At 40.5% G+C, this 12,864-nt stretch overlaps 1 protein-coding gene across 1 annotated transcript; it reads right to left on the bottom strand.

Annotated features, from left to right (window-relative positions):
• Positions 1-3,029: 3,029 nt before the first annotated feature.
• LOC106564031 (uncharacterized) lies at positions 3,030-8,571 on the bottom strand. Its single transcript, XM_045690610.2, has 2 exons — positions 8,359-8,571; positions 3,030-7,906 (listed from the first exon to the last, which is right to left on the bottom strand). The coding sequence occupies exons 1-2, from the start codon at positions 8,555-8,557 to the stop codon at positions 6,285-6,287; spliced, it is 1,821 nt and encodes a 606-aa protein (XP_045546566.2). The 5' UTR covers positions 8,558-8,571; the 3' UTR covers positions 3,030-6,284.
• Positions 8,572-12,864: the final 4,293 nt, after the last annotated feature.

The raw sequence follows: 12,864 nt of genomic DNA, 5'->3' as shown, positions 1-12,864 counted from the left end.
GCCTTTTACTCCACCCAATCCATTGTACAAAACATTAGGAACACCTGCTCTTTCCATGACATAGACTGGTGAAGTAAATCCAGGTGAAATTTGACACGTGTAACCTTTATTTAACTAGTCAAGTGAGTTAAGAACAAATTCTTATTTTTCAATGACGGCCTACATAGACTGGTGAAATACATCCAGGTGAAACCAGGTGAAAGCTATGAACCCTTATTGATGTCACTTGTTAAATCCACTTCAATCAGTGTAGATGAAGGGGAGGAGACAGGTTAAAGAAGAAATGTGATGCCTTGAGACAATTGAGACATGGATTGTGTACAGAACATTTGGAAAATATTCAGATCCCTTGACTTTTCCCACATCAACATATAATACCCCATAATGACAAAGCAAAAACAGGTTTCTAGAAAATTTTGCACATTTATTAAAACTAAAAAACTTAAATAACACATTTACATAAGTATTCAGACCCTTTACTAGGTACTTTGTTGAAGCATTTTTGGCAGCGATTGCAGCCTCGAGTCTTAGGTATGACACTACAAGCTTGGCACACCTGTATTTTGGGTGTTTCTCACATTCTTCTCTGCAGATCCTCTCAAGCTCTGTCAGGTTGGCTGGGGAGCGTTGCTGCACAGCTTTTTCAGGTCTCTCCAGAGATGGTCAATCGGGTTCAAGTCCGGGCTCTAGCTGGGCTATTCAAGGGCATTCAGAGTCTTGTCGCGAAGCCACTCCTGCTTTCTCTTGGCTGTGTGCTTAGGGTTGTTGACCTGTTGGAAGGTGAACCTTCAACCCCGGGCTGAAGTCCTGAGTGCTCTGGAGCAGGTTTTCATTAAGGATCTCTCTATACATTGCTCCGTTCATCTTTCCCTCGATCCTGACTAGTCTCCCAGTCCCTGCCGCTGACAAACACCCCCACAGCATGATGCTGCCACCACCATGCTTCACAGTAGGGATGCTGCCAGGTTTCCTCCAGACGTGACGATTGGCATTCAGGCCAAAGAGTTCAATCTTGGTTTCATCAGACCAGAGAATCTTGTTTCTCATGGTCTGAGAGTCCTTTAGGTGCCATTTGGCAAACTCCAAGTGGATTGTCATGTGCCTTTTACTGAGGAGTGGCTTCCATCTGGCCATTCTACCATAAAGGCCTGATTGGTGGAGTGCAGCAGAGATGGTTGTCAGTTTGGCCGGGTGTCCAGCTCTAGGAAGAGTCTTGGTGGTTCCAAACTTCTTCCATTTAAGAATGATGAGGCCACTGTGTTCTTGGGGACCTTCAATGTTGCAGAAATTTTTTGGTACCCTTCCCCAGATGTATGTCTCGACAGAATCCTGTCTCGGAGCTCTATGGACAATTCCTTCAACCTCATAGCTTGTTTTTTGCTCTCTCATGCACTGTCAACTGTGGGACCTTATATAGACACGTGTGTGCCTTTCCAAATCATGTCTAATCAATTGAATTTACAACAGGTGGACTGCAAGTTGTAGAAACATCTCAAGGATTAATATTTATGTAAATAAGCTATTTCTGTATTTTATTTTTAATACATTTGCAAAAATGTCTAAAAACCTGTTCTCGCTTTGTCATTATGGGGTATTGTGTGTAGATAAAGAATGGTCCATCACCCAAAGGACATCCAGCCAACTTCACACAACTGTGGGAAGCATTGGATTCAACATGGGCCAGCATCCCTATAGAATGCTTTCGACACCTTGTAGAGTCCATGCCCTGACAAATTGAGGCTGTTCTGAGGGCAAAAGGGGGTGCAACTCAATATTAGGAAGGTGTTCCTAATGTTCTGTACACTCAGTGTACATATGGTGTCATTTCATGGGGCACTGAATAATACAGAGTGTTGCTGGTCCGATTGTTTTTTTTACATCATTTTAACATTATGCCCTATGCAAAGATGCAAAAAAGTTTTCCCCCGGACTTTTATTTTGAATACAAATTCTGAAAACCCGAAGTCTTAATGTGGATAGGATACAGCTAGTGTGTTGCTGCCATGACCCTAATCCTGCTGACTGTGTCTGGTCTGGATTAATGGAGCACTGCAATAAATGTTTGTGAGTGTCATATCAGCTGTAGTAGCTGTGCATATTTTGGCCATCTGACAGATACATCACTTTTTTAGTCTGTGGCTGAAAATAGGGAGTTTTCGCCCTCCCAAGTCTGGGTAACTGCAGAGTTGTGCTGTGTTCTTATGAAGAATCTCAAATATAAAATATATTTTGATTTGTTTAACACTTCTTTGTTTACTATATGATTTCATATGTGTTATTTCATAGTTTTGATGTCTTCATTATTATTATACAATGTAGAAAATAGTCAAAATAAAGAAAAACCCTGGAATGAGTTGGTGTGTCTAAACTTTTGACTGGTACTGTATGTGTATATATATTTTTTTTATTGTTGCCTGTTTTGCATGTTATTTTGGCATTAATACGTGTCACATTTCAGTTTGCAAACAATATAAAAGAAATTAATAAAACATTGAGTTAATAAAGCCACATACAAACTTGGTCTCTTTTTTTGCTTTCTTGAGTAAGGCAGCTCCAAAATGCAGGTGTTTCAGCCTAGCTCAGTGCCTTCTGTGGTGGTGGGACAGCCAGCGGAAAATACGAAACATTGGTAATGGTAATTGGTAATGTTCTCTAGTTGCTCCGTGATTGGCTCAGTGTTCTGTCACTCATGGGGACACTACGTCACCGCAAAATCTACGGGTAGAGCTTGAAAATTAGATTTTGATCTAACTTTATTAAGCATTAATCTAACTTTATTAAACGAGCACCACTATTTATTCATCACAGACATTCACCAGAGTAGCCTCTTCTCTGGGCAGATGAATGAGTAGAAAAGAGACTGTGCGTAAAGTAGATAATCCTACACAGGCCTGCAGTGTGATGTTATATTATTCCAACAATTAATGTATGGCATCTTTTATTCTTATGATTTATCATCACCATAGACTTTTCATGGATAAAGACAATCTACCAACATCATCCACCTTCAATGAAGAAGAAGATTACAGTTTGTTTGCATTTATTATTTAATTAATGGATACTTTACAATATTCTAAACCAGGGGTTGGAACCAGTTCAGGAAACAGAAAAGAAAACTGGAATTTCAAGGAACAGAACCAGAACTGACAACGAAAGGGATCTATACTGTTCCGAAACAGAACAGTTATTTTAAAAGCATGGGAACTGGTTAATAATGTTATTTTACATTCCAGGCATTTTTTTCCAGTCCCTATGCACTCAGAAATGTATTCCAGTGTCTGCCTGCTGAAAATCTTTGCCAGTGTGTGTGTAGGCTACATTCCCCCTCCTCTCCCACTGAAGCCTGCACAGTCTACTGTAGCTACTGACATTACAGGCGTGATTCAGACATTACGGAGAGAGAGGTTTAATTAGAGAACATTGATTAACTATTTCAATGCTAGTTAAGGATACTATATTTATCACATTTCACATTAGATTTATTAACTACAAAAAAGGTAAAACATGTTTTTATTTTAATTCTGGTGCTGTTCTGCACACACAAGCTTGTTAGCTAGCTCTGACCTAGCTTTCCAAAACTCTAGGAGGCATTATCTGTACTGTAATGGAACTGAGAGTCACGATTAAGGGATAGTTCTGGTCCAACGTTAGTTAAAGCCAACTCTGAAGTTCAACGATTTTCAAAGTTTCATCATAGAAGCCGCTCCTTCGTAGGTGTACTTCTGTGGGCCTAATTCAGATAATACATGGTCATAACAGATAATACATGTCATAACAACAAGATGCCCAGCGTGTAATGGTTAGAACCGGTTCAGAACTTTACTTTGCTGGAATGGAACAAAAAAACAATAACGGTTCTGTTCAGAACGAAATGATTGGAAAATACTTTCAGGTTCCAAACCCTGTTTTAAACACTGGTTCCATCCAGATCATGACATAACAATAGACTTGATGTCAATACAAACCAGCCCTTCTACTGAGTTTAATCATGTATAAAAAATATCCACAACTGAATTCTACTGGAGTCTATGGACTTATTTTGTATTCAATAGAATAGCCCATAGGGCCCATGGTGAAATGTAGTGCACTACAGAATAGGGCCCATGGTCAAAAGTAGTGCACTACAGAATAGGGCCCATAGTCAAAAGTAGTTCACTACAGAATAGGGCCCATGGACAAATGTAGTGCACAACAGAATAGGGTCCATGGTCAAAAGTAGTTCACTACAGAATAGGGCCCATGGTCAAATGTAGTGCACTACAGAGGGAATAGTGCGCCATTTGGGACATTCAGCTCCAGTATATACTATATACAGACTCAGCCCCAGTATATACTATATATAGACTCAGCCCCCAGTATACACTATATATAGACTCAGCCCCCAGTATACACTATATATAGACTCAGCCCCCAGTATATACTATATGTAGACTCAGCCCCAGTATATACACTATATATAGACTCAGCCCCCAGTATATACTATATATAGACTCAGCCCCCAGTATATCCTATATGTAGACTCAGCCCCCAGTATATACTATATATAGACTCAGCCCCCAGTATATACTATATATAGACTCAGCCCTAGTATATACACTATATATAGACTCAGCCCCCAGTATATACTATATATAGACTCAGCCCCCAGTATATCCTATATGTAGACTCAGCCCCCAGTATATCCTATATGTAGACTCAGCCCCCAGTATATACTATATATAGACTCAGCCCCCAGTATATACTATATATAGACTCAGCCCCCAGTATATACTATATATAGACTCAGCCCTAGTATATACTATATATAGACTCAGCCCCAGTATATACTATATATAGACTCAGCCCCAGTATATACTATATATAGACTCAGCCCCATTATTCAGCTCAAGTCAAAAATAGATTATGCTACTATGAACTGTTTTACATTTAAATGTTAGTCATGTACATGGGCATACGTACCTTTAAAGGGACATTTCAAAAACATTCTACTACATATTTATCATCTCAAGCACCACCCCAACATCAACATATGTGAAAATGACACGTTTCTATGTTTGTAGTTAAAAAAAAAGATAAAGGAAGATACTTTTGTAGTGGTAACCGACGTAGTGTATGTGGACACCTGCTCGTCGAACATCTCATTCCAAAATCATGGTCAAATGTAGTGCACTACATCCAGGTCGTATAATTCCATCCAGGTCAGGAGGAGGAGTCAACCACTGAATTATAGTCCTGAGCTAACATTCCACAACTGCAGGTAGCAGTAAATCACTAACCTTGGCTTTGTACCTGTTCAGACTATACACACTGCAGCACATTAGGAGGAGGTATCCTGTTCAGACTATACACACTGCAGCACATTAGGAGGAGGTATCCTGTTCAGACTATACACACTGCAGCACATTAGGAGGTGGTATCCTGTTCAGACTATACACACTGCAGCACATTAGGTGGTATCCTGTTCAGACTATACACACTGCAGCACATTAGGAGGTGGTATCCTGTTCAGACTATACACACTGCAGCACATTAGGAGGTGGTATCCTGTTCAGACTATACACACTGCAGCACATTAGGAGGTATCCTGTTCAGACTGTAAACACTGCAGCACATTAGGAGGTGGTATCCTGTTCAGACTATACACACTGCAGCACATTAGGAGGTATCCTGTTCAGACTGTAAACACTGCAGCACATTAGGAGGTGGTATCCTGTTCAGACTATACACACTGCAGCACATTAGGAGGTATCCTGTTCAGACTATACACACTGCAGCACATTAGGAGGTGGTATCCTGTTCAGACTATACACACTGCAGCACATTAGGAGGTGGTATCCTGTTCAGACTATACACACTGCAGCACATTAGCTGGTATCCTGTTCAGAAGTAATTCATAAAATAAATTATGCTTGGGTCAAGGCCAGGAACAAAGGCTTAGGCCCGGACTGGCAACCTAGTTTACAATGAGACATGTATAGTTAACGTAAAACCAATCAGGGTTTAGGCCTGGGCATAGCACTATTACAGCAACCACTATAGTTGTTAATGATCTTGTCTCGATCTCATGTAAATACGGATGATACTATTACGTTAAGGAATTACCCCGACTGCTGTCCTGGCTGTGACAAGGCTACAGTCGGATTTTACAGTTGTGCAGGAAAGCCCTTACTGATTTAAAACTCAAATGGTGCTGCCCATGACCATGCTGTCACAGAAGATGCAACTGCAAGGATAGGTGTGAATTTCAATACCTATAAAGTTGCTTATGTATCCGCACTTCACCTTTATTTCACGTCACTCTCCTCTCCCTCTACTTCTTTCTTTTCTCCCTCCTCCTCCTCCTCCTCCTCCTTGACAATCACATTGAAAGCACAGGCAGGCTTCCCTCCAATGTGTATTTTCTCATGACTTTTAAGACTTCTTAGCTGAGTGAAACCCCCCCCACACTGAGAGCAGTGGTAAAGCTTCTCACCTGTATGTACTCTCTGATGTTTCTTAAGGTTTCCTGGCTGACTGAAACTCTTACCACAAAGAGAGCAGTGGTAAGGCTTCTCCCCTGTATGTATTCTCTGATGTTTCTTAAGGTTTCCTGGCTGACTGAAACTCTTACCACAAAGAGAGCAGTGGTAAGGCTTCTCCCCTGTATGTATTCTCTGGTGTTCCTTAAGGCTTCCTGAATAATTAAAGCTCTTCTCACATTGGGTGCAGTGGTAAGGCTTCTTTCCACTATGTACTTTGCCATGTCTCTTAAGGTTTACCTTCTCGCTGAAACCCCTCCCACATTGGGAGCAGTGGTAAGGCTTCTCTCCAGTGTGTACTCTTTGATGATTCTTTAGATTACTTGAGGAACGGAAACGCTTCCCACATTGATGGCATGGGTAACGACCACGACCAGGTAGTCTTGATGTACCTGGGTCAACTACATTACTATTGTCCTCCTCTTCCTCAACTTCTCGCTTTTCCTCCTCTTTGATTTCCCTCTCACTCCCCTCCTCTTTGACAATCACATTTAAAGCACAGACAGGCTTCCCTCCAATGTGTATTCTCTGATGACTTTTAAGACGTTGTAGCTGAGTAAATCCCTCCCCACACTCAGAGCAGTGGTAAGGCTTCTCTCCAGTGTGTACTCTTTGATGATTCTGTAGATTACTTGAGGAACGGAAACTCTTCCCACATTGATGGCAGGGGTAACGACCACAACCAGGTAGTGTTGATGTATCTGGGTCAACTATACCACTATTGTCCTCCTCTTCCTCAACTTCTCGCTTTTCCTCCTCTTTGATTTCTCTCTCAACCTCCTCCTCTTTGACAATCACATTTAAAGCACAGACAGGCTTCCCCCCAATGTGTTTCCTCTGATGACTTTTAAGACGCCTGAGCTGAGTGAATCCCTCCCCACACTGAGAACAGTGGTAAGGCTTCTCTCCACTGTGTGATCTCTGATGATTCTTTAGGTCTCCTGCGAAACGAAAATTCTTTCCACACTGTGAGCAGTGGTAAGGTTTCTCCCCTGTATGAATTCTCTGGTGTTTCTTAAGGCTTCCTGGCTGACTGAAATGCTTCCTACAAAGAGAGCAGTGGTACGGTTTCTCCCCTGTATGTACTCTTTGGTGTTCCTTAAGGCTTCCAGAATGGTTGAAGCTCTTCCCACATTGCGTGCAGTGGTAAGGCTTCTCTCCACTATGTAATCTCTCGTGTCTCTTAAGGTTTGCTTTCTCACTGAAACTCTTCCCACATGCAGAGCAGTGGAAAGGTTTCTCTCCAGTGTGTACTCTTTGATGATTTTTTAGAATAGTTAAGGAACTGAAACTCTTCTCACATTGAGGGCAGGAGTAACTCCCACGTCCAGGTAGTCTTGATGCTGTGGAACTGGGCTTGTTGACTGAGTCTGGGTTGGGGATCTCTCCTGTAAGAATATGAACATATATATGGTCAGAAACTGACAAAGAAACAAAGGCTTTAAGCTTACCAACGCAGGATTCAACATTAATTTGGATTAACAGAGTATTGAGATAAATACTTTGCAATGGGCTTGTTGCATAGCATCACACATAGATAATGCCATTGTGAAATTACAATGCATTGCCAAATTGTCGGTAGACACTCGCCTTCACTCTTACACATACAGAAGCCTGATGGGTATAATACAAAGCAGAATCAATGAGTTAGCCAGCTAACTTGCCTAAATATTCAGAAATATATATATTTTTTGAAAGATAAACTTGAAATTGGCATGGTCTAATTGACTTAACTACCAAAAACATATCTAAGTTACAATTTCTTAATTAACCAGAAAATCAATAGTTATTTTTGGTTGTTCAACTCTCTGAACCAAAGAGGATGTTAGCCTGAATTTACCTGAGTCAACTGAGTCCCTGTCATCCTCTCGCTCTTCCTCCTCCCCCTCGTTGATTTCTCTGTCCTCTTCCTCCTCTTTGACAATCACATTGAGTTCCACGGTTTGATTGGAGTCACCCAGCTTCACTGACAGCAACTCTGGACCCCGCTGTGAGCTTCTCTGGGCTGGAACACCACAACCAGAATCTGGTTCAAACATGGTAGGCTGAAGGTGGATCTAAAAGAGGAGACCGAAAGAGTTCAGGGTGATTTTCACAAACCTGATCGTGGTATAGCTCCAGAAAAGACAAACATGTATCTAAGCTAGCTAACCACACATCCCGTCCAGCAGGAACCCTTTTTCCATATAATAAATATAGGATTGACGGCAACAGCCAGTCAGATTAGGCTATAAGTAGAGAAAAACCACTGGCTTTTGAGTACAAGCATATTCAGTTCAAATTCATTACTAATATCTGATACACTCAGTAGCCTATTCAAACATTCGCCTATAGGCTATTAGGCAACACAAGCATTTTCTTGTGTTAGAATTAGGGGCAATTCCTAGGTAACAGAGTGATGTAGACACAGAGTTGTCTCTTTAAAATGTATGAAAAACCAATGAATACAAAGTTAAACAAACCATACAACTCCATGCACAAGGACTAATTTTAACAATTTACACAGAAAATTCTACAAAGTTTGGTAACAATGACGGCACCAAACAGCAAAAACTGTCAATCTGCACTGTTTTTGTATAATTTTCAGTGGAAATTGTTAAAAGTAGTTTAGAATTGTTTTTAGTGTGTATTTTAAACTCAGTGGACTTGGAAACTAGAAGTGTTCCAGAGTAGAATGGACCTTTTACTGCAGCACAACGAACAGATTGTGTAAGGTGCAATAAATGATAGGAGGACACACATTGTTGACCATTTAGACTTGAAAAAATTAGCAAATAAATAACAATATTTTATATAAATATTTTAATTATTCTTTGTATGATAACTAGTATAAAACGGATAATTGTGGACAATAATTAACAGGACTATACACAGAACACATTGTTCACCATTTAGGCTGGAAAAAATTTAATAAACAAACAAATTGCATAAAATCTTATAGAAATACTTTTATGTACAACGTATACACAGAGAGGAAGAGGAAGAGAGAGGCCCCAACTCGGCTGCAAATCTGTCTCCCTCCAGCAGGTGCCGTTTTCTCGTTGTTTCACCCACCGAGCAGGGAGTTTTGTATGGAGGTCAATGAGAGTGGGTCGATTTTGTTCAACAAAAAAAGTCATGGCTTATTTGCTGCACAAGGTTTACTTGATCGAATAGAAGTTGTGTCATCCTTATGTCGTTACGAGTGTACTGATAGAAGTAGGACACGTGACATGCGAGACACACAACTTTTAGAAAAAACATTGGAGTCTCGAGATGGCCATGCATATTCCTGGCATGACGCTAGGGCTCTCCAGAGGGTGGTACGGGCTGCACAACGCATCATCGGGGGGCAAACTACCTGCCCTCCAGGACACCTCCCGCACCCGATGTCACAGGAAGACCAAAAAGATCATCAAGGACAACAACCACCCAAGCCACTGCCTGTTCACCCTGCTACCGTCTAGAAGGGAGAGACAGTACAGATGCATCAAAGCTGGGACCGAAAGACTGAAAAATAGCTTCTATCTCAAGGCCATCAGACTATTAAACATCACTAACACAGAGAGGCTGCTACCTACATACAGACTTTTCCATATCTTTATATGTATATATTCTTACTACATTCCTTTACTTAGATTTTAGATTTGTGTGTATTAGGTAGTTGTTGTGGAATTGTTAGACTACTTGTTAGATATTACTGCACTGTCGGAACTACAAGCACAAGCATTTCGCTACACTTGCATTAACATCTGCTAACCATGTGTATGTGACCAATAACAACTGATTTGATCCATCGCTCTCCATTGAATACAGGCGGTTGACGTCAACAACCCTCATCAAATATTCAAAAAAGGATTACAATAATGAGATGTATCGACCAATTCAAAGAAAGGATAGGCGGGAGCTAGACAGCCCACCGTGAAGCATTGTGGACAACCACTCCCATAATTCGGGCGGAGAGACATGTATCTTGTCACTATATCCAGTATATCCATGACGGGACTCTTATTCTGAAGGATTCCAAAAGATCCTTGACCCGGAAGAATTTTGTTATTCTTGCCTGTTTCACAACTGTATTTTATTATTTTGATGGAAACCCGAATTTTGCATCTTATATTGCTACAAGTTATGTCGACATTCCTTCTTAATTTGCTTGAAAACACTTTTTCCATAAAGTTACGCCTTGATCACACCAAAAGTATCATTGTATTTTGGTACACCAGAAGTACATTCATTCATATCCAATGGGACACTGTGTTTGCTTTACAGCATTGCGTTGAATTGATCGAAGGCATAAAAGTGTATGCCTGGACGGATTGACAGAAATGGTAGCTGAAGGTTGAACTGATGCTGCATACCATTTTGCGCAAAATCACTGTAGGTGTGTTCGAAGCTTTAGGATTCGACGTTTGCATAAACCGGTAGCTGGTGTTGTGCCAAGAAAATGCAAGACAATTTAGAATTGCGTGCGTGCGTACGCGTTCACGCATTAGGGGGCTGAATTCTGGCAGGGGGGTGATTTTCGGCACAACACCTGCTAACGTTAGTTTAGCAACGTTTAGTCCTGCTAATTTTGCTAGCTCGTTACCTAGATAGCTAAAACCAAATATTGTATTTATTTATTTAACTAGGCAAGTCAGTTAAGAACAAATTCTTATTTACAATGACGGCCTACCAAAAGGCCTGTGGCTAAACAATGAGCAGCCGGTTACCTAATTTCTCGCAACAGTCATTTTACTCACGATGAGTCGACAGCTGGCTAACTATGAAATAAAAGTCACACTTCAACCGTTACCCTGAAATAAAGTCAGCAAGCTAGCTACACACACGGGTTGGACGGGAGATGTGTAACTGGCTAACGGCTAGTTAGCTGGGATAACAACAAAGCCAGGCCGCGGCAACCACTGCCGTTTCATCATTGAATATGTTGGTTTACAGACCGTGCTACAAGCATAATTTAAAAACATGTTAAACATTTGCAATAGTTACCTGGAACTGATTTCTTGTAGCTAAATGTTTGGCTGAAAAGAACTTGAGGAAATGGTGAGGTCTCGTAGAGCAAACCGAAAAAATGTATCCACTTTCCGAGTGAGTTTGGTCTGGATTATGAGATGCTGCAGGAAATGTTCGTGAGCGTCGTATCAGCATAGTCATTGTGCATGTTTTACCGGCCTCTGACGGAAAGAAGTCAGGCAAAACAAATGCAAATAGATTTAAACCAAAACAAGACAGCCATCATTACATTCCATCTGCAGTGTGATGTTATATTATTACAACAGTGTACAGCATCTGTTATTCTTTATTATCATAATGTTACTATCAAATCAATTGTATGGGTCACACATGGTTAGCAGATGTTAATGCGAGTGTAGCGAAAGGCTTGGCTTCTAGTTCCGACAGTGCAGTAATATCTAACAAGTAATCTAACAATTCCACAACAACTACCCAATACACACAAATCTAAAGGGATGGAATAAGAATATGTACATATAAATATATGAATGAGTGATGACTGAGAGGCATAGGCAAGATGCAATAGATTGTATAAAATACAGTATATACATATGAGATGAGTAATGTATGTAAACATTAAAGTGGCATTATTTAAAGTGACTATACTGACATCAATAAAGACAATCTACCAACATAATACAGGATTTCACGACATTCTTTTATGATTTCTACTTCCAAAAATGCTTGATTTTGTGGAAGCTTTTCGGAAATTCTGCGATACATTTTGTGATATTTTTTCTTAACGTTAATTTCATATAAAGCAATAAAAAGTCATATGCGCTCAGTTTTAGGACGATTTTAAGCAGAATACATAATACAAAAACAATTAGAAACATTTAAAGTGCTCAAATTTTCCTGAACAGCTCTTTTTCTGAACAAAAAAGGGGTGGAAGCTAGCTCAGAGTTCCAACATAAAAAAATGTATGCCCCCATAATCTGTAGGTACTAAAAAAGATTAAACTAGGACAAAAGAAACACCTGGGGTCCAATCTGCAATTAAGACATATTATATCTCAAGTTCCTGGAATAGCCTTGTAGCTGGAATAGCCTTGTAGCTGGACACTCTGTCAACCATAAACACAAAGTGACGTGGATAAAACACCCTAACTTCTTGGAGGATCTCCATGACAGGCTGTCCATCTGACATGTACTTTGTAAGTTTTTTCCCTCTGCATTGCTGTATGCCTCTTCAACAGAGTTCAAGATGTTTGTTTTCACAGCAAAGGGCAAGTCGTCAACTGCGTCGAAGTAGTGTAAATAAGCCTCATACTGTAGTTCTTTGTTGGCTGCAATATTCATCTGCAAGTCCTCTAAATAGTGAAAGATCTTTGTCGTCACGGGGCGTCTGCTC

This window comes from Salmo salar, chromosome 12 (genome assembly GCF_965601325.2).
Source record: "Salmo salar chromosome 12, fSalSal1, whole genome shotgun sequence".
Classification (NCBI taxonomy): domain Eukaryota; kingdom Metazoa; phylum Chordata; class Actinopteri; order Salmoniformes; family Salmonidae; genus Salmo; species Salmo salar.
This window is presented reverse-complemented; position numbering and strand designations above follow the sequence as displayed.

Excerpts from the sequence above, each read along its gene's own strand:
- LOC106564031 (XM_045690610.2), bottom strand. The coding sequence starts at position 8,557 with ATGTTTGAACCAGATTCTGGTTGTGGTGTTCCAGCCCAGAGAAGCTCA. Across the intron at positions 7,907-8,358 it reads CAGGGACTCAGTTGACTCAG|GAGAGATCCCCAACCCAGAC; the intron begins GTAAATTCAGGC and ends ATATTCTTACAG.